General features: G+C 54.9%; 8 protein-coding genes and 1 non-coding gene across 9 annotated transcripts; 4 read left to right on the top strand and 5 right to left on the bottom strand.

Annotated features, from left to right (window-relative positions):
* The first annotated feature begins 697 nt into the window (after nt 1–697).
* P884DRAFT_t81 lies at nt 698–788 on the top strand. Its single transcript has one exon. It is a non-coding gene; the product is annotated as a tRNA-Pro (tRNA).
* Nucleotides 789–1244: 456 nt separating this feature from the next.
* Nucleotides 1245–1849, bottom strand: P884DRAFT_277440 (thioredoxin-like protein; the record flags this gene model as incomplete). Its single annotated transcript, XM_069443074.1, has 3 exons — nt 1245–1488; nt 1608–1712; nt 1827–1849. 3 exons carry the CDS (start codon nt 1847–1849, stop codon nt 1245–1247), a joined length of 372 nt encoding a protein of 123 aa, XP_069297899.1.
* Nucleotides 1850–2743: 894 nt separating this feature from the next.
* Nucleotides 2744–3993, bottom strand: P884DRAFT_199987 (WSC domain-containing protein; the record flags this gene model as incomplete). Its single annotated transcript, XM_069438262.1, has 3 exons — nt 2744–3303; nt 3407–3626; nt 3706–3993. 3 exons carry the CDS (start codon nt 3991–3993, stop codon nt 2744–2746), a joined length of 1068 nt encoding a protein of 355 aa, XP_069297898.1.
* Nucleotides 3994–4971: 978 nt separating this feature from the next.
* P884DRAFT_277438 (HIT-like domain-containing protein) lies at nt 4972–6534 on the bottom strand (the record flags this gene model as incomplete). The annotated part of the gene is made up of 2 exons (XM_069443073.1): nt 4972–5831; nt 6513–6534. 2 exons carry the CDS (start codon nt 6532–6534, stop codon nt 4972–4974), a joined length of 882 nt encoding a protein of 293 aa, XP_069297897.1.
* A 588-nt stretch (nt 6535–7122) lies between these two features.
* Nucleotides 7123–8028, top strand: P884DRAFT_306705 (uncharacterized protein; the record flags this gene model as incomplete). Its single annotated transcript, XM_069445118.1, has 2 exons — nt 7123–7371; nt 7562–8028. 2 exons carry the CDS (start codon nt 7123–7125, stop codon nt 7877–7879), a joined length of 567 nt encoding a protein of 188 aa, XP_069297896.1. The 3' UTR covers nt 7880–8028.
* A 483-nt stretch (nt 8029–8511) lies between these two features.
* On the top strand, nt 8512–9615 carry P884DRAFT_291946 (kinase-like domain-containing protein; the record flags this gene model as incomplete). Its single annotated transcript, XM_069444133.1, has 3 exons — nt 8512–8718; nt 8836–8958; nt 8998–9615. Exons 1-3 carry the CDS (start codon nt 8599–8601, stop codon nt 9613–9615), a joined length of 861 nt encoding a protein of 286 aa, XP_069297895.1. The 5' UTR covers nt 8512–8598.
* A 1647-nt stretch (nt 9616–11262) lies between these two features.
* Nucleotides 11263–14509, bottom strand: P884DRAFT_306687 (uncharacterized protein). The gene has a single exon (XM_069445117.1). It carries the CDS (start codon nt 14025–14027, stop codon nt 11718–11720), a length of 2310 nt encoding a protein of 769 aa, XP_069297894.1. The 5' UTR covers nt 14028–14509; the 3' UTR covers nt 11263–11717.
* A 3028-nt stretch (nt 14510–17537) lies between these two features.
* P884DRAFT_277435 (Nuf2 family-domain-containing protein) lies at nt 17538–18955 on the top strand (the record flags this gene model as incomplete). The annotated part of the gene is made up of 2 exons (XM_069443072.1): nt 17538–18788; nt 18842–18955. 2 exons carry the CDS (start codon nt 17538–17540, stop codon nt 18953–18955), a joined length of 1365 nt encoding a protein of 454 aa, XP_069297893.1.
* Nucleotides 18956–19117: 162 nt separating this feature from the next.
* P884DRAFT_259334 (uncharacterized protein) lies at nt 19118–20493 on the bottom strand. The gene has a single exon (XM_069441336.1). It carries the CDS (start codon nt 20326–20328, stop codon nt 19204–19206), a length of 1125 nt encoding a protein of 374 aa, XP_069297892.1. The 5' UTR covers nt 20329–20493; the 3' UTR covers nt 19118–19203.
* Nucleotides 20494–20662: the final 169 nt, after the last annotated feature.

The raw sequence follows: 20662 nt of genomic DNA, 5'->3' as shown, positions 1-20662 counted from the left end.
CAGTGTAGACCTATTTCCTACTAATTACAGTTACTGTGGTGGTTCCTTCTAGGAATCTGCCAGATCTACGTTTAAATTAGTAGATAACCTAGGCCCTGGGCGGCAACCCTTCCTATGCCTAGACTAAGCAATCGAGTATGGTGAAATACCTGCAAATTAGGTACCTTACTAGTAGGATAATCTCAAGTGCACCCGCGTCTCAGACGTTATGCCTCATCTCGATGCTCTAAGATTGTTGATGAACCGTCCCGCCCTCCCGCCAACATCACCGCTTGTTCCTCCCAACCAGTACTGTTGGCATATGATACCTTCGTGCGATTTCTTCCGGCCTGGTTGTATGCAAAGTCTTACCACTCTGCCCCGCACGATGTCTAATGCCCATCTAAGGTACCTCCCGAAGGTATTCAAATGGGCTTGCATGGGCTGCTTCAGGTTTGCCGCGAACGAACTGCGCAAATCTTTGCAGTTTTTATACCAGTTCTACTGACCTTTAACTAACTCAAGCGCTCTTCAAATGACATTCGCAACCCTTGTCATAATTGGACTTTTGTTCCCAGCGCATGAGACGACACACGATGGTGCGGTTTCTCGGCTGCGTGCCATTCATTGCCCCCAACTTACCTTGCCCGGTCGACAACGAGGCATGCAATCAACACTTAGTTTGACATTCCTTTCACCATCACCATCTCAGTTTCAAGGGCCGCTGGTCTAGTGGTATGATTCTCGCTTAGGGAGGACCCTACAGCTCATGTTGCGAGAGGTCCCGGGTTCGATCCCCGGGTGGCCCCCATTTTTGCCCCATTTCCCTTGGGAAACTCGTAATTCGCATCGTCTCCTCTTTTCTTTTGACATGGCATGAGGAGACTCGGCAGCACAGACTATTTTCCTCCCTCTTGCTCAAAGTGGACTGCGTATGGAACCTGGCTCTCCGAACACGCCAGTGCACACCACTCCCGCTTCGTTGCGACAGGTTCTCAAAGCACGCTCTCAATGCCGTGGCTCAGCACGCCTATCAACGGCTGAAGATGGATGGATTAACAGCTACCTTCGTCCCTGGTATATCAACAAGGAGGTCCGATATTCTCCACAAAAAAAACCTGACACGCCATCCTCTTCGTTTCCTGAGTACCGTAATCACGAGAGAGCGTCCGTGACCGGAGACCGCGACACAACCCAGCTGTTACCTCACGGAAAAGCGCCCGCTGAGTGTCCTACAATCCTTCAAGCTTCTTCTGCCTAATGGCCTACTCGGCCTTCGGGGGCTCGGTCTTGTCGGCAGCCTCAGAGGACTTCGGGTTGTGCTTCTTGATCAGGTTGAGCAATTGCGGGGGAACGGCGCCCGTGAAGCTATCTGCCTTTTCGCCGTCCTTGAAGACGATAAAGGTGGGCATGGCCCGAATGCCGAGCTCCTGGGCGAGGTCGGGGAGTTGATCGACGTCAAACTTGGCGAAGTGGATGCTGTCGCTGAACTCGGGGTCCTCCGACCACCTGTCGGCGAGAAGAAGCGTGGCAGCGGTTAGTCGCAAGAGGGTCCCCAGGAAAGAAGCAGAGAGAAACGCTATTTTGAAGGTTCGACAACAGCTAGAGCGGAAAAAGGGTAGACGCACTTGGCAATTTGGGGCGCAATCGCCTTGCAAGGACCGCACCATGTGGCGAAGGCGTCGAGGAGGACGACCGGGTGCTTAGCGATCGTCTCCTTGAACTGGTCGACGCTGGAACGAGAATGTGTTAGCAGACGGCCACCCGCTAATTTGCGCCGAGGGTCCATCGCCGCGGGGCACAAAGCCCCTCCCTCCCCGGCAAAGGAAGCGAGTGTGTGAACTCACGTCTCGATGTTGTGGACGGTCATTTTGGGCGAGCTGGTGGTGAAGCGTCTCGTAGCGACTGGCGTGGCAGTCAATGGAGTTCCTCGAAGGGTCCTGAGGGCGGAGTTGACTAGGAATCTGGAGTTCATAGGGAAGGAAGTGGGGGACATGCAAGCTGGCGGAAGTTGAGGCTATTATGGGCTTTCGCAGAGATCGCGGGAGGTGGATTACTGCAAGTAATCTGACGAATGATGTAATCCAGGCCCCTCGGGATTTGTCAGTGCGCGGATGACGGCAACCTGCCCCACACCCACCTTCAGGACCCAGCTCGTGTTATTCAAGAGGAAAAGAAGAGGATTAGTAAAAAGTCCAGATCGCTACCCGGCAGGCACAATTTCAGTACTGTATACGGCCAGGGGAAATGCGTGTCGACTAGCGTACTATACATACGTATATGCTTAGGTTATGGGCTTCGGGAGGGGTCATGCTTTAACCAACTCGGGGTCCGAGGGGCAGAAACATTTTTTTCTCATGTCACACCTCTCCAAAAGCTAATAATGATTTCTCATCACACACCCTCTTCAGCCAAGCTTGAACGCTCCTTTGTGGCATGGTACCCGCCGCAACTTACATCACACCTTCTCAATACTGCGTACAGAGTACGCCAATGATGCGATGTGGCGGTTATTATATAGTTATTTGAAGTGGTGCTGGCCTCACTGCTGCCTGCGACGGCAGGTGCCTTCTGCCTCGGAGGAGCGGATTCTTGGCTGTATTCTTGTAATTTTGAGTAATTTTTACCTTTCATTGACTAATACCGCAACATTCGGTAAGGTAGATTGGGCACTCTCGTGGCGCGGGGGCGCCTTCGACAGCCAATCTCCCCCTTTCCCTCCCTCTCAAAAACAATCCACAAGCGCGTTCGGCGCAGCCTCAGCTCACGCAAAAACCTCATTCTCGCACGCCTCGCCTTCCTCGCACCGCTCGTACAGGCTCAGCCACGCGTCGCCGCCGCAGTTCTGCGCCGGGTCGCCCGTGCACAGGTACCCGTCGTCGCAGCGGGCCAGGCTCTCGAGCGCGGTCGCGGGCCAGCGCGTGGGCGCCACCTCGTCGCCGCACCAGCACTCGCGCCGCCACTCGGTGCCGGCGTACCGGAACCCGCGCTCGGCGCAGAAGGCGACGCACCGCTGGTTGGTCATGTCGTCGTCGGACGACTCGGTCGCGTCCGGGAGCGTGCGGAACGCGCCGTCGTCGGTCCACCGCTCCTCGGGCGCGCAGCCCACGAAGCGGAACCCGAGGTCCGTGAGGTCCGTGAAGGGCGCCGGCGTCGGCAACCCCGTGGGCGTGGACGTGGACGTGGCGGTCGAGGAGGAGGTCGAGGTCGGCCTGGCCGAGGTGGCGCTGGTCGACAAGGTCGTGCTCGTACCGGGGGGTGGCAGGTCGGTGGTGGGAATCACCACGAGGGTCACCTTGATGCATTCGCGGTTGACGTCGATCACTGGTGGGTTGTTTTCCCTGTTTAGAAAGTCCCCTTATATTTTTTTTTTTTTTTTTTTTCACGATCCGAGTCTGTGTCGCGAGAGACGGCAGGGTGGGCTTACGTCTGTTGCCTGGAGGCGAGTACCGGAACTCGTGGCTGTCATCAAAGGACGAGCGGACGCAGATGTGGCCGCCTTCGGGCTGGCCCTGCCATGTCACAAAGCGCAACTCGATCTGGAGCTCATCCGTGTCTGGGTTGCACGCATAGGTCGGCTGGAATATGGCTCTGGGGTCGTCCCGGCCCGTCATGAACATCTTGGTGGTGTGGTCGATTTCCGAGTACTTTGAAGGCGTTAGCTTCACTGGCCCCCCCGTAAATATTAATTATTGTATGCGCGCCGGCGAGCTCGAGACAACCTACTTCGCCCCCGATCACGGCCCGGACGCCGTTCGGGACATGGTTGATGACACCCGCGACAAGAGTCAAGTCGTAGGTGGGCACACCAACGGGGCCAATGAAGAGATGCCGGTCACCGCCGCCCGCCTCGAACAGGTTCATGTACTTGTTGTGTACTTCAGGCCGGCTCGCGTTCTGAACCTGGGCGCGAAAGGGATAGGAGATGTTGTTCCCGAGCGGTTCGGTCGGGATTGAGCATGCCGAGCTTACGGCGGCTCCGACGAGCAGGGCCGCGATCGTACTCGGGGCCATTATTTGTTGAAGAGGGGTCGAAACGACTGTAATAGTCCCCTGGAGAGTGAAGCCTGCTAGGACCAGTTATCGGGCAACACTTCTAACCTCTTTTTAAACCGCCCTCCTCCGCCAACACCCCTCCAAGAAGAACGTATCATTCGTTAGGGTATCCAGAGGACCCTGCAGAGCCGCAGGTCCGGCATCCTACAATGCAGCCCTCTCCAATATTCCTACCGGCTGCGGCTCGCCCTGGCGTCTCGGCCCTCGCAGAGCTCAGCTGAGAGCGGCAGCCCGATGGTAATCCACGCTCTGAATGGCCGTCAGTCATGCAACCCAAAACCTTGGCTCCCACCTGCCTAACGAGATTCGGAAACCAACTCAGTCTGGCCCGGCGCCACGGGCATCGATTGCGGGTTTGCAAACACCTTTTTTGCAGCTTGCTTTGAAGCTGAGCAACGGCAGCGCAGAATTAGCACGCGGCACCTGCTTCTTTTCGACGCACCAGAAATTGCCATGCAACAGCAGAGCATGCAGCTTATGCGGCCATTCGCGAGCAAGCCGCAGATATTGCCCTCGTATTCGCGAAGGTCGAGGGAACGTGGCATGCAATTCTTGGAGGTGCGCCCCGACGTGGTGTGCTCGCCAAATGTGAAGAATAATTAATGTAACAGCTGATGTTGCCTCCGGCAACCCTGGACTTAATTAGTTAGCAGTTTTACTAGGACCGACTTCGTCTCGTATTACCTAGTGTTGTTTTATCCCCCGTTTCTTGAAGGAATGGATGAACACAATTATGATTGAAATAGAAGAACTCGGGGGCCAACACTTAGCTTATAATATGCCATGAATCCTATATCCTATGTTCTTCTTAAAACGGCAGTTGAAACACTCTCTGGTCGAGTTCCAGGAAATCAACCTCAGCCTTTGATTAAAATAGTGTAATTAATCCGTAAACAAACCAACCGCCCCTTCCTTTTTTTTTTTTCCTCCCATTTTCTACTCTGCCCTCCACTTTTCAAACTCGTCCTCCAAATGCCTCTTTAACTCGGCGAACCGATTACCAAACCCCTTCCCGCACCTCCAGCATACCAAATCCTTCGCCAGGTTCCCGTTCTGATACCCCGTCTGCCTCCTCACGTCGTCTTGGGCGAGCGGATGGTCCTCGAGCGGCACGAAGAAGGGCGTGTTGAAGCTGTTGTAGTGCTTCCGGTGCTTCAGCTTCTCCGAGCGCATGTCCCTCGAGATGATGTGCACGTGCAGGTGCGCCATGGACGGGTGCGCGTGCGTGCCGACGCGGACGTCGCGGCTGTAGTCCCGGCCGGGCGGCAGCTGGTCGGGGGCCACGCCGCGGCTCACGGCCTCGTCGCGGGCGCGGTTGCTGGCCGAGAAGGACCCCAGCCTCCGCGCCAGCTCGGCGGCGGCGAGCTCGGCGGCCACCGCGGCCTCGCCGCGCATCGTGGCGAGGAAGGCCGGGTCGGCGAAGGCATCGTGCGGGTGCACGAGGTAGTGCGCGGGGGAGCGCGGGAGCAGGAGCAGGTGGACGGTGGCCTTGGGGAAGGCGTCCTTGATGAGCACCGTGTCCGCCGTCACGCGCAGGACCTTGTCTGGGAAGCGCTCCGGGTGCTCGATGTACTCGATCAGGGCGCCTCGCCAGACGCCGCGGATGACCTGGGACGCTTTGTGGGCGAGGGATTGCGGGGCTTGCGAGATGGGAGCTTTGGGTTTTGGCGCCATGAGTTCGTCAAACGCATTGCGCTTGGCGGGCGCTTTGGCTGGGGGAGAGTCATGTTGTTCTTGTTGTTGTTGTTGGTCCGTGGTTGGCGGGGCTGACTCGGGTTGAGGGATATCGTCCGCGTCTTCGGCTCGTTCAGACATCAGAGAAACCAGGTCATACAATCTTGATTATAATAGCCAAACTCGACAATCAACTGAGGACTGGTGGTTGCTGGACCCTTTTGTTGGCAAGTTTCCTTGATCGTTTGCTTCACTTTCACTCGTCAGTTGAGGATGGTCTGACGACAAGTGAAGTGATTCGGGGCAGGGACCATCACCAGCTGGCCAGTCACTTGGTGATTGGCTGCCTCGAACCTTTCTGGAAAGTCAAAGTGACAGACACACTGGCGGCGGCTTTAACAACTTGACCTCTTGCAATTAAGCCAGCGTTCCAAGGCGACGGTTTTTGATTTGTATCGTATACTGGCAATTCGTGGTCTGACTATTACTGCCCGGGTTTTCGCTGACTGATATGACGGGCAATAAGATAAGTGACTTCCGCACAACTGCAATTGATGACTCAGCAAGCACGGGCCAGCGCCTCACCCGAAGTTTTGCCGGCCGAGAACCCGTTCGCGTTCCCGGAGTGGGGCCGGCTCCGTAACGACTGCAAACGGCGCCGGCGACGGAGGCCGGAAGGCGTCGCCCATTCTACTTGGTTCACACCCCCATCAAGTCCCTCAGCTCGCACCCCGCGCGCATTCGCGATGGCGGTGCATTTTCGGCACCAGGATCCCGTTCCCGGTTCGGAGACGCGAACCAACTGCGTCCAACCCTCGAGGTCATGCTGTCGTGGCCTTCCTCCTCTCTCCCCCCCAAAACCCCAGAGCTCCCTTCCTCTTTACCTTCTTGTCGTTCTTCCTACTCCTAACGTACTTCTCAACTCACCATGACGGTATAACGCCAGTCGCGCTTCTCCGGGGCGGACTAGGAAAGCGTTAATGCGCTCCTCTAGGCTTATACGGTTAGTGCGATCGAGGAGGGTGGTAATGAGAAGCCCTTCGTTGCTCTAGATATAAAGGCGGAGCGTGATAGAATATAGGAAGCTTAGACCGAGTATATCTTCTCCCCCTCCTGCCCTAGGCTTCCCTAACTTAAACCAAATCTCGATATAAAGCCTGGGGTAATATGCTAATGTGTTATTAATTTCTATTATTTTTCCAAAGTTTCTATAAACTTACTAGAAAGAAAGAAGGTATAATGGACAGGTATAGCGCTCCCTAGATATATCTAGCTCACCATCAAGCCCTAAAACTGGTACTAACTAAGTGAAGTTATAGTAGTTTTGACCCCTGCCGCTTCTAGATAGACTTTGCCTAGGATCTATCAAACCTAAACGTTCTGGCACCAGTCCGGACGTTTCTGCACCAATATATGGAAAGCTCCTACAAGGAACGTGTCATACTAGGGCCTGAGGAGCGTACCATAGTCCGCACGGTCAACTCTGCTTATAGCGTCATTGAGGTTTGGCAGAGGCTCGTCGTAGCGGCCGATTTTAACGTCCTCCGTGTTGAGAGGGCTGCGCTGCGAAGGAATGATCAAGCCCCGAAGGCCAGCCGGCTTGTGCTGAAGTGGGAGCAAGAAGGCGAGAAACGCGAAGGACCTGCCTATTCTATTATCAGGGTATGTAGGGTAGAAACGACTCTATTACCTCCCTTTGTATAAAACTTTATATCACCTTATATGTCAACTGAGGATACATTTCCTACACCTCCTATCTTCCCATTCTACGCTTTTACTATTTATATGCTTTACTAAACTGCTACCTGGCTAGTGGATTCTCTAGGAACTGACACCAAAACTCGGGCTGGAGATCGGCTTGTCATACGAGAAGGTCGAGGCAACAGCAGCAGACATTGTCGTCATTCTTACAGCGCTGTACCAGCGTGCTGATGATATACCCGCTACGCCACTTACGAGGGTGTCGGTTCACCACACGGTACTTCAACTAGGTACCGGCGGTTTCCGTCCAGGCTGCCTTGAAGATACCCTGTACAAGCAGTTCACTATATCCATCGTACGCGATCCCGATGATCCGACCCGGGTGAAGCCTATTATTATATACAGGATTAATCGGAGCAAGATCAAGGAGGCCGAGAAGACCGTCAAATACAGGAAGAACACATCGTGAGTAGCTTCATCCATTAGCAGATGGGAGGCCAAGGACTGACGAGGTGTATCCCCTACCGCCTGTCAACAGCGTCGCCTACTCTACCGCTCTTCAACGACCTCCGCAATATGACCCTTACACGGGACGAGGGTGCCCCTATCAAGGTGTCGGAAGCGCAGATCGCGAAGTTCCGGGAACGAAGGGATATCGCCAAGCTCCGCGACGAGATTCAGCACACAACCGACAAGCTTGAGAAGAGCAGACTTCGCGGGGATTCCTATGGGCTGTGGCATGGCGCACCCCAAAAATCTTCTCATCACCACACTATGTCCCTCACATTCCGCTTGTCGCCTCACTTCTGACTCCAGCGATGTAGCAGGGCCCCTCGTCTCCTCATCTGCTCAAGCCAGGCATTTGGGAACGCAAAAAGTTGGAAGTTGTCACTTCAAACCGAAACGCTCCGCCGCGGTTTCTGGGGTACACTAGAAGCCACTACTGCCGATTGTTATCTGGGATAGCACTGGGCCAAGCTGTCATTCAATCACGCCTGAGCACGTGATATTCATGTGGTACGGACATGCGGGGGCAAAGGTCATGTTCTGAGCATGCCGGAACAAGGGCCGGTGTTCCCATTCTCCTTGTGCCCAAAACCGCAACCGCCCAGCGATAAAGGGCTCTACCCATCTGTTTTCCAGCATTTCCGCCTCCGACTTGACGTCTTCAACCCTCGACGCCAAAGAATGCCTCCTACTCCTGAGCTACATCGCCAAGCTCCTAACAATCCTTCTTCCATAAAAGATTCCTCCTGCTCCTCAAGCTGCTCCTCAGTTCGCGCACGCATCGACCTGATTAACCGGAAAGTACGCTACCCCCCCCCCCCCCCCGGAACTAGCTTGACAGATCGATCTCCTGCCTAGGCTCAGCCTAGGCCGTTATCGTGTAATTATTTACTAACCATATGCCGCTCGGGGAAATAGAACGTCGTATCCGCGGGGAGTAGTGGGCTGATAGAACGCCTCCCATGTGGGAACGTGAGGAAGTGCATCTACTCGGATCGGGACTACGAGGCCTGTCTTCGAGACCTTGAGCGCGAGTTTCGAGTCTATCAGAAACTGCCACAACACGACCGGTTATTATAGCTCATCAGATACTCTCCTGAAGAAGGCCTCGTCCTCCAGTACATGCCCAGAGGTAGCCTACGAGAGCATCTCCGCGAGGCTGCCGCCGCCGCCACCACCATCGCCCTTCCCGAGCGGCTGCAGTGGGCCTGTGATGCTGCCGAAAGTCTGCATCTCCTCCATTCCCACGGGATCATTCATGGCGATCTCAAGCCCGAAAACCTCCTGCTGGATTCCAACTCTAGGCTCAAGATCATCGACTTCTCGGGCTCTTCTTTCGACGGAATTATAGGATCTGCGATTGAGAGCACTAGGTTTTTTCTCCCGCGACCATTAAAGGAGCCGCCAACCGTCAGAACCGATATTTTTGCCCTTGGCTCTACCATTTACGAAATCGTGACGAGCAGACAGCCATACGAGGACCTCTCGGACGATGAGGTGGAGGCTCGCTACTCCCAGCAAATATTCCCAAGCGTGCAGGAATTACCGTGCGGTCAGGTGATCATGGATTGCTGGCGCTACGAGGTACAAACGGCAGAGGAAGTCATGATGCGGCTCAAGGCAGAGATGGAAAGTGCCCTGAAAGCATCGGATCTCGCGTGTTCACCCAGCACTGCTCCTTCGACCACACTCCCCTAACCCACTATGTCCGACTATATCCCTCGTCCCGACAGTCCGGGCATTCATCCCGCCTTTTGGTCGATCCCATCGATACCTCCTTCAAATCATCGCCGGTACAATCCGCATCCCGCTCTTCAGCCGCGTCGCATCTCGTTGTTTTGACCCATTTGTTCTCCTCATGTCCGCAGGTTTAAGTGCGCGATCATGTCCTCGACATTGACAAGCCGCACCTACAGGGCGCTAGATCGATACCAAAGATTCTGGTAGACTTGACTAAGGAGGATGGACAGTTGGATGATAAGAGCCCAGGGAGCAGCCGTGAGAATCCAATCGACCTCTCACACTTTAGCCAGATGAGAAAAAGACCCAGAAGGGAGCAGATTCACCCACAGTAGCCACTGGCGCACCACCGCCACACTTTCGTGTAGTGTCTGCTTTTTCGGCTTTGACTGCGGGAACGGGAGTTAGTTGCCAGGAACGGTGACCGATTCTAACCGAGTGCCATGTGGGGGGCGCTGTTCCGGACCCAGCCGGATCCGGGAGCCGGATTGAAGGGCAACCTTTCTTTGGCTGAGGTTTTAGTCGAAATCTGGAACGTCAACATTGGCGGCCGACGGGAGTCTGCTGGCGTCTCCATCGAAACCCGCACGTGGCGTCGAAACCAGGTTTACAGAATATGTCAATGCAGCGGGCATCTGGAGACAAGAGGTTCCTGAGAGCGTCGACTGAAAAGGGTTTAGTTCATCATTTGTGCCCGACAGAACGGTACCGGGGGTGATTGGCTTATTAAGCGCCACTGTCCATGTCCTAGAGCAATAGAGACAATAACTCGTTCCTCAATCAATCATTCCTCATCAGCTTCTGGGCCAACCACAGTACATCGGCGACCACAGCGTTATTACGCGCTGGAATCGTGTTGCTTCAACTGGCCGCCTCGCAATCGCTCTCCTGCCCAATCTGTTGTTCATGACGGATTGCACCGCAGCTCCGCAACGCTAGTGGCTCCCTTGAGAAGGACAGCAAGGCCACATCCTCCTCTTGGACTGTGACCCTTTTGTTTCAAACAGCATGTCGACTGACCCTCTCCTAGCGCAAACGACTCCTCAGCCAGGTTGTTCCTTACCCCGATCGTATCCCTAAAGAGAGACATGCCGGTACGGCTGTTATCTCCGGCTCTGTCTGTAGGGCTTAGCAGGTTGTCTTCGGGCCTTCTAGAAGTGTTGATCCCTCAGATACACATGATAGGTAATTGTTCAAGGGGAACGCGCAACAAACACAGACGGGATCAACGGGCCCACCTCGGAGGTTGCGCCAACGTAAGAGCGACCTGATTGCCAACACAGCAGGAGAGCAGAGCTTTCGCATCATTAAGGCACATTACCATTTGACAACTAATCTATCATGTCTTCTCAAAGTCTGATTACCCCGCCTGCCAGTCATGTATTGTATGATTGACCTGATTTGACCTGATCCCTGACCAAGCCCCTTTTCCCGTTGCAAGTTCCGTGCCTCCCGTGGTATCACCGCATAACAATGTGCGGAAAAAAAAAAAAAAAACAGAACGAAACAAACTGCCGCCCCAATTCCTGAACTGGACCGCTCCTAACGGGATGATCTGTGGTGGAAGGTTTTGACATCAAAAATGCGGCGGATGAATGGCGAAATGGGTGAGCTGGTGCGAGTTGGTGCGAGCTTGGTGAATCCTTCTTCGGGCTGGAGAAGTGAGGATGAATTGGCGAGGTTGGGTGGCTGATCCCGATACTGAATGCTGCTGATTGCTGATATGTTATTTTTTTTCTTGTTCTGTTTTGGTGGCTTTTGTTCCTTTTAAGTTGTGAGACACTAGGAAATGTAAAACGAGCGAATGACGGTCGGTGAACGGTAGAGATAAGGAAATGACAAAGGAGCGTGATGTGTGATGCGTCGGGATCAGCCAGTTCCCCGATAATTATATGTTGCTTCTCCCTTGATGCCACAGCATTGAGACTGAAGAAGGTTCTGGGCCGGGGGCAGCCCTGTGTGTTTCGCATCAACCAACGGCGGCAGCGAGGCCAAAAGAATAGCGTGCAGTTCAGACGCTAATGCGACACATGCTCCTGTTCGTGGTCAATGCTTGTTGCTCACTGGAGGGTGACGTCGTCGCTGCTATCGCGATGCTCTCCTGCGTCCATCTGCTCAGAAGTGACTTCACCCTCCTCGCCGAATGATCTGAGTAAACCCTCGCGACTCTTGACTCGGGAAGCAGCTTGCGAGCGCACAACCGTGGGCAGGTGACCCTCTACACTGCCCCAGTGGGCCTCCTCTTCGCCCCAATCGCTCGATGGCCGTGCTTCGCCAGTCGACTTGCGATTCCACGAGGATCGATCGCCGTGTGGAGGTGTAAGCCGCGAGAGGTAATCGTCGTCAGCAATATCCATGTCATCGTTGGGATTCTCAATCTCTGGCCGTTGCTCGCCGTTCAACTCCTGGAGAGCATATCGGGAACCTTGAAGTCCTGACCCACGCTCCGGAATTCCGGACGATTTTCGTTTCTTGGCAAGTCCTCCAGCGAACCACGACCCTTCCGAGTCGATAGAGGCCAACGACATGCTTTGCGGTTCTGGGGAGACTCCTGGCTCATCTGGACGGCTAAAGGTTGATGGCGTCTCCCGCATTTCCTCGACAGATGGCCGTGTGGAAACTGGCGTGTCGTGTCTGGGCCGGGATGCCGGAGGCGAGGGACATGATTCCCCATTGGGAGGAACGTTTGTCGAGACTTCGATTGGGGAAGGAACGGCTACGGCCTCTGGGGATTGCAATCGGGACGCGGGAGGCGACATCGGTAGCTCGGGCAGGTCTTCGCGGAACCGGGACGTGGTCCGTTTCGGCACTCCAGAAGTCATGCGGCGCGGTAGTGGATTGACAGGAACTGGAGCTGGAGGTGTTGGCATCGAGTCCCGAGACGTGTTGGAAAATGAAGATGGACCTCCTGAATTCCTTTTGGTCCTATTCGTCCACCTGAAAAAGGAGGTCCAGGATCGCGAGCCCTTGGCGGTGTTTCCACTTGATCCTCTTGATGGTTGTTCTGATTGTTCAGTCCTTGCTTCAGACTCCTGCGGGGACTTAGATCGCGAAACTGTGTTGCGGAGTGACGCCTTGGACACGGTGCTTGCCAATACTGGTGCATCTTCCTTGACCTCGGAGAGAGACTCCAGGGGTTGCACGGAGTGACTGTCCACTCGGTGGAACGCCGCCAACAGTTCTGGTCGGTCGTTTTCACGAGTAGGTAGAATGTTGTCCACATCACCAGCTTCGTTACGATTGTCTGCAAGGTCATCCGAATTCCGTAGTCTGGATGACGTGATGGTGGCCGAAGGGGGGTTGATGCCAAGTCCAATATCCTCCCGGCCGAGAATGCCTCGCTCGAGATTCGGAGGCGATTCTCGTCCATGTTTTTCAGCCTCGGCCTCTGCAGCCCTTTGCTTCTCAGCTTTCCTGGCAATCTTCAACTCCAGCTTCTTTTGCTCCAGCTGTCTCTTCCTCGCCCGTCTTCGCTGATCCCGTTCCATTAGCTCTCGTAGATCGCTGGCGCTGAGTTCGTCGGCGAGGCTATCGACGCGCTTGTGTGCTTTGAGCGTCTCCTCCGGAATCGACTCGGTCAACCTTCTCCGTTGCGGGGAAGGGCGCCGGACCACTCCTGCACCATCTTGTGTATAATTTCCAGATCGCGCATGCGTACTGCATCGTAGAGTCGGTCGAGGTGCAAGTGACTCGAAGGCTGAGACCTCGTAAGAGATGTAGTCTGAATCGGAAGAAAGCGCCGAGTCAATAGACTCGGGCAGAGGCAACGAAACGTCCGACGATCGGCTGTATCTTTCAACATCCGGACCCTTGATGCTGACACCAAAGCCTGAGCGGAATTTCTTGCTCTCTTTCCTCATCGGCCGACCTGCCATCCAGTCTTCTGCGGCAGGTCGGTGAGGAGCGAAGCTACTCATGGCCTTAATCTCAGCTTCACGTCGACGGTCTTCCTTCCGGCGCTTCTTGCTGGACAACTTCCGCGGAAGGTGGTCGCCGTCCCTCTTGCCGTGAAGTGTTGGCGCGCGCCACGGCATATTACCCATCGCGGTAGGGGCATCGCGCACGGGCGTATCTCCGTCCCGCCGGGCCCGCGTACTCTTCTGTTTCTCGAGGCCTACAGCGTCTTCACGACCCGGAGAGAAACTGTACGATCGCGCCCTGCGGTGTAATTTGTCTGATTCCGTTCGTTGTCGCTTGTTCGCTTGCCACTCTGGTGGCGAAGGGTCATAGGTCATGGCCATTTCCGGCACCGTTTGGCTCCGAGGGGGAAGACCAGCCGCAGGGGATCTGCCTCCATATCCATCGTCCTCTATAGAGCTGACACGACCGCGCCGCCGGTGACTCTTTCGTCGGAATAGCCACAAGGGCATTGTGGTTTAGAGTCGGAGTAGATACTGATTAAGAACCGAACGTCAGAGTCGCGATTTCCTGCAATCAGGTGTCGTATGGTGCTGTTGTCTGATCGGCAGATATCTGCGGAGATTCATTCTGACAGTGGTCACGAAAGGCGACGAGTTTTGGAGATGAGTGCGCGATGGCGACAGGCGAATCGGCTGAGGAGAGTTGATGGCTCTAGAGCATGCTTGAGCTTGGCCGGAGGTTTGAGAAAGTTGGCGGGTGCTGTGTGGAGAGCGGGAATGGAGAAGGATGGTGGCGATATCGATGGGTCCCTCCGTTTCATGCGTCCCTGGCCCAAGCGGATCTTCCTGTTAAGGTGTCGATCGACTGTTGAAGCTCGAGCGAACTTTGCAACGCTGGAATGGAGGGATATCGAAGTCAGTGTCAAGGTGGCCGGGAGGGTTTGTGAGTGCGCTAGTGGACCGTTAAAAGCCCCGATACCCACGGACATTCGTAGTGTGGGGAAGTGTCTGAGAAGGGTCTCTCTCGGAAGCAAATATCGGGGGAAGAGCAGACCCTTGGGGAGAAATTGCGAATCGGTTCGCAAATGAGGGTAAGGTACGTTACCGGGCTGAACCTGGTCGAGACCGGAACGCCAAGTTTAATAACGGAACGGGTAGTCTTTGGCCACTCAAACACCCAAACACTCAACAGGACCACAAACAAGGTCTGATTCTGCAAGAACAGAGCCATTGCTATCTCCCCACTCGAGAGGAGTGCCTGTCCCTTGCGCTGGTTTTCACGTACACCGTACACTACGCAGAACTTAGCACTGGATTGGGCCGTGCCGGTTTCTACCAGGTGTCGCTCCGTGGGTGGCTACTGCTACCGGCCCTCCGTTTCGCCGGCCGTTTTTCTTTCTCGTGTACCATCGGTCGGTACAGGTGTCCACAAGTGGGTCAAATGCAGCAACCCGCTGGCTTGGCAGTCGCCCCACCTAACGGCTTTCGATCTGCCGCTCAGCCCAGCCATGGTCGCTGCGAAGTCATGGGAACAGTTAGTTAATTTCAAAACCTAAAACATTCTCGTCGATTCTTGATGGCGTTCCAAGCTGCCTCATGCGGAAGATGACCTGATCTCGATATGTACGGATGAGATACCGGTTTCTTACTTAATGATAGCTGCGCTTTGACCAGCACACTCAATATTGGTGGTTTTCCAATGCTCGTATCCGTCTGATGCTCGCTTCGCCGACTTAGCTGCAAAAGAGCCGACGGGGGGTTGCAGGCGGGCCCGGCCGCGACCTCCAGGGTCGCTGCAGCTTGGTTATGTCATCGAGGCTGGGCATGCCACTGGCCATCGTTGGATAAAAACTTTGGTCAGAGAAGCCGGGGTCTGGCAGGGTTTGCAGGCCTGGGCTGGCACAAGCCTCCGATTCCCGCACAGTGGAATGTGCTGGTCAAGTTTTGTAGTTACTTGTTAGTCTTTGACAGCATACTTAATCCGTACTTGTACTTGTACATACACTACACCACTGATCAAGAAATCACTCATGCCGCCAGGCATGCATGCAGCAGCTGGATTGACTGCCCTCTCAAACGATGCAGGGCTTCTGCTGCGCAAAGAGGCATTGGCTGCAAGTGCCCGGAAATGCAGCGTAGGGGATCCGAGGCCACATTCCCAGCGCCTGCTCAACAGACACGTGTTTCCGCAACGCATTACAACAGAATGTACGGAGTACGGAATACCGATACATGGGACGATTATGCTTCGGCACGGGAAGGAACCGCTGGTCTGTGGGGGCTGCTGTACACAATTCTCACGCGGGGTGCATGCTAGACATCTGCTCCCAGTGTTGTCCGTCGTCAGGCATCAAGTGAAGGCCAGTCTCGCTCTCGCAAGCGACTCGGTGGTCCTTCGAAAGGTCACCGCGCAAGGGCAAACCAGAGTTTGCAGAACTCGTGGGGCATGTGATTCGTATGCACCTATGTACGAGAGAGAGTATGTACGCCCCGTACTTATTGTATTGTACACACATCAATCACCTCACCAGGTACGGTAGATATATTCCTGAATCTAAAAAAAAAAAAAAAAAAGCAACCTCATCCAACAGAATCATGTCCACACTACGCAGCCCGACGTGGCCATAGCCTGGTGTTTCGAGGTCAGAACCTAGCACACCTGTTTACATGCCAGAGCTCCAATTGCTGGCCATTGTCACACATCATCATCAATTCGAATTTCTGTTTTAATTCTCAGGCAGACGCTCGACGAGCGTGGTTCCGGCTCCTCGGCGTCTTAGCATAGCCATTATTTCCGACATGTCCGATCGGCTAATATCTCTTTTTTGTCTTATGGGCGAAGCAGCCGTGATGGACATATCCGCACGGATTGGCTCGGGGGAACTCATGAAAGACCTGGTGCTGTTGTCAATTGTTGCCATTGCCAGACCAGGTACTGCGGAGATTTGACATAGGTGATCCCGACGAAGCAGATGCCGGAAGGGAGTTTGAGTGGCAGGCAGCATCCGATTTACAACAGACCGGGCGCGCGCAGCCGTCAACCGGATAACTAACGTCCACCAAGTGGAACTGAGACGGGCTCCGCTTCCTTCAACTCACTTAGCACTAGGATCGCGTTCGCAAAATGGGTAGGGAGTGAGGGTTGCCAGAGGATGCACCTAAGCAGATCCTGCCTGTAACTGTTTTCTCAACGGTCCACAGCATGAAACGAGACCTGTGCAAATTAGGGATTACGGAGTACTGCGTAGTTATGCGGTGGATCTCAGTAGAGACGCCAATCCACGGAGAGCCTGACAATAATATTGCATGCATGCATAAATAAAATATAACCTAGCACGACATTCATGGCACCAGCTCGATCTCAACTCCGCTAGCTCACTGCTAGTTACGCAAATAGGTCGTACCAACGCGATTACGCCAAACCTCATCACCTTGAAGCACGACCGTTTGAAGTCGAGTGTGACATGTTTGCGATGGTGGCGTATTGTTCTCTTCTGCCTACCCGTCGAGTGTAGGGGCTTGTGCTTGTAATTACACCACGACGTATGTAATGTAGGTAGTGAGCTCGACTCGAAGTTCTCTCATCACTAGACAATAAAAACCGAATGGGGATGGAGCGATATCAATAAGCGAAAAGAAGGATGTTCAGGCTTATTATTAACCAGGCATTCTCAATTCCGTACGAAGTAGTTGCAAAGGCAGGGCAATAATATCCTTGGCCATAATTATCGGGTGTGCGGATCAAGTTTGGCTTAGTGTACACTACGGATTACGGAGTAGTGTAGGGAGAACAGAGTTATGCACCTAATGCGTATTCAATCCCGCCGTCATCATGTACCTATCCAATCACTTCTCTTCCCACAACAGGCGGATCTGCTGTTTCTCGAGCAACCCACCCCTCGATTGTCAACATTTTTGGAAGACGACAACCCACGACGCGACCGGCGTCCACCAAACACGAGCTGCGACATCTAACCAGAACGGCAAACAAATATGGCCTACAGTCAGCGAATGTCCATAATGCCGGCCGCGCAGCAGCAGTCGCGGTCGCGCAAAAAGGAAGAGGAAGCGGCGTATGCCAACATGCGGCTGCCCGACCGTGAAATTGTCGGCTGCATCAACGAGCTTGGAATCCCGTTTACGGTCGCCGACCTCCAGAAGCCGAATCCGATACAAGTGCAGATGATTTTCGAGTGGTTTGGCGAGCTCCTAATGAACAAAACACGGCAGACGGTAGACCCTGCCATGCGTGCTGCGGCGGAGGACATCTGCGGCGACTTTGGCGACTCATTGATGCCGCCGGACACGCGTAACTTGATGGGTTTCTTCATTTCACTGCGGCAACTGATGCTCGACTGCGGCGTACACGACTTCAACTTCATGGACCTTTACAAGCCAACCCACGACCGCCTCGTCAAAATCTTCAGTTACGTCATCAACTTTGTTCGCTTCCGCGAGAGCCAGACTAGCGTCATCGACGAGCACTGCAACCGCGCCGAGAGCACAAAGGCGCGCATCGAGCAGCTGTACGCCGAGAACCAGAATTTGGAGGCACAGCTAGACGAGATGCGCGCCAACAGGAGGCAGATGGAGGCCCTAGTGGCCGAGAAGACGCGGCGCAACGAGGAGCTCAAGAAGAAGTTGTTGGAGCTGCGGCGGACGCAGGAAAAGGTGGCAGCGAGACTCGAGGAGGCCAAGACAAGGAAGGGAGAGCTCGCCGCGGAGCTGGAGGAAAAGACGGCTGCCAAGTTGGCGCTCAAGCAAGAGAGCGCCAAGCTTCGGCCATACACGCTACAAAGCCCGTCGGCGCTGCAGGCGAGTCTTACCGAACTGAGCAACACGCTGAACAACGACAAAGCACACATCGACTCACTCGACCGCCGGGCACGGGCTCTACAAACATCCAGTGACTCCTTTGCGGTAGTGTCCAGTGATGTCGCCTCGTGCATCAAGTTGCTTGAAGAAATCGCGGTAGAACTTGCCAAGGAGGAAGAAGATAATGCGAAGAATGCGAAGCAGCGCGACGCGCTTACGGAACGCGGGGCAAGCGTGCGAGAGGTGGAGCGGACCGAGGCGTTGCTCCAACGGCAGCTTGCCAAATGGACAGAGCGGACCGAGACGCTACGGGCCCAGAGCCAGGAAAAAGCGCAGCGAGCCAAGGAGAAGATGGAGGAGCTGCGAGCGGTGCATAAAACTTTGACCGAGGAGCGATCCGAGAAGGGCAAAGATATTGAGCGGCGAAGGGTGAGGATCGAGCAGATCGAGAAGAAGGTATGTTATTACATCGGCCTGTCTGATAATGAAGGGCGGCTAACTCGTCCCAGATGCTGGACCTCAAGGAGAACATTGAGAACGAGGTGCATGCGGCGCATGATGAGTACCTCAAGCTGGAGGCGCACATCAAGCTGTACATCACCGAAATGGAGCAAGCCATCTGATGGATCCTGTTTCTTTTTCATGTCTGGGAAATGCTGTCATGAGGGAGGTTTGGGTATGGTGGCGGCTTTGTTGTGTTCTCGGAATAGGATACCCTGGGAAAGATTGACGGCGCTGGCGTTGGGTTGTATTACGAGACGTTTCATTATGTACAGAGCACATCCTACATACATGGGCAACTGACACGGATGTCACTGCAGGAGCAGGTCTCGCCCTCACGGCGTTCGTGTCCCATTCATCTGCCGGCAACCTACCATCCTCTGGCCATCCACTCACCCTCCCGAAACTGAAACCACCTCCCCAATACTCTGGCCACATCAACCGTCTTACCAGCCCACCCGCCTCGACGTTCCAATTCTCGACCAACCCTCTTCCCCCGTCCGCCGAATACGGGCACGCTCTCCCGTAACACACCGTCCAGCCCCGACGATACCCCTTTCCGTGGGCCCGTATCACCACGGTCGACTTCATCATCTCCATCCCTCCGGTCGGCTACCCCAGCGCCTCCTCCAAGGCCTGCCGGCCCCTCCACAACAACGACCGCCAGCCCCTCTCTCACCCCAGCTTCTACCAGCGCCGCGCAGCTCGTCCCCAGACCCTGGACGCTCCACTCGCTCGTGTTGCGGTGGATCCCGAGGAGGTTGTAGACCACGAGCAGTGCCCTGCGGGCTGCCGGCGACGGCGGCGGCGGCGGCGGCGGTGCTACAGGCGCCTTGCCTGACGTGAGGGAGGAGTCCACGGTGAAAACGGAGAGGAAGGCGCGGAGGTGGGACACGGTCGGGACGAAGACGGTGCGGATGTGGCGAGCGGTGGAGAGCTGCGCGAGGTGCGGGGTCAGGAGCGGGTGCGGCTTCCTCGGGGCGGTAGTAGGGTTGGCGTGAGCTTGCGACTGAGGGGTTGCCGGGCGGTCGGCTGCTGGCTGTGGCACGGCGTGGGGTCGTTCTGTCGGGGCGGGGTCGAGGTTGGGCGGACCCGCGCTGGCGGCTTGTTGCGCCGTGGCATCATGTGGTTCGCCTAGGGTCGGAGTCCCCCCGCCATGTCGCTGCTGCTGCTGCTGCTGCTGCTTCTGCTGGAAGATGTTATGTGTAAGGGCGGACAGAAACTCGCCTCTGTTTCCGCAAATAATGAGAGTCGTTGGGTATCTGCATCGGTTGATAATGAACTGTATAAGGTCGGACGGTAGCACCGGCGAAAGGAATAGAGGGGTTGAGTGTGAGTGAACGTAATTGTCATCCATCGGGTTCCTGATGCTGTGAAAGTTGAGGGCCGTTGGGAAATTTGTAACACGCCAAATGATGTTTTCCTGCGAGTAGTGCAACAAGCGAGTGGAAAGTACCAGTGGCTGCTGTTTGGGGCCCCTGTCTATCGCGTGCATCCGAGGCTCGACCTGGGCAATCAAGGTCGATCGAATCTGGCTTGGAATGCGGACCGCACCGCGCTGGCGTGTCGGCCCTGGCCGAGCCACATCAACCGTCAAGGTACGGCAGCTGAGGTAAACCCAGTCCGTTGGGTTAGATACGAAGTACAGTAGTTTACCTTGGGAATAAATTGGTAGAATAAGTCCTTGGATAAGGTTTTGAGGTTAATGAGTAGTTACGTGTAAGTGCGAATTAACTAGTTAGTTAGTTACTTGCAGTTCTGAATCTCTCTTTTGGCCTACCCCGCTTTGCCGCTTAAGTGGTGTAAGTGCATGACCTACCCACCCCGCC

Source organism: Thermothelomyces heterothallicus (genome assembly GCF_042370625.1).
Source record: "Thermothelomyces heterothallicus CBS 202.75 unplaced genomic scaffold P884_scaffold_10, whole genome shotgun sequence".
In the NCBI taxonomy this organism is placed as follows: domain Eukaryota; kingdom Fungi; phylum Ascomycota; class Sordariomycetes; order Sordariales; family Chaetomiaceae; genus Thermothelomyces; species Thermothelomyces heterothallicus.
The sequence above is the reverse complement of the archived record's forward strand: the minus strand, read 5'-3'. Positions and strand labels throughout refer to the sequence as shown.

Coding starts and splice junctions, on each gene's coding strand:
- P884DRAFT_306687 (XM_069445117.1), bottom strand. CDS start 14,027: ATGCCCTTGTGGCTATTCCGACGAAAGAGTCACCGGCGGCGCGGTCGT.
- P884DRAFT_259334 (XM_069441336.1), bottom strand. CDS start 20,328: ATGCACGCGATAGACAGGGGCCCCAAACAGCAGCCACTGGTACTTTCC.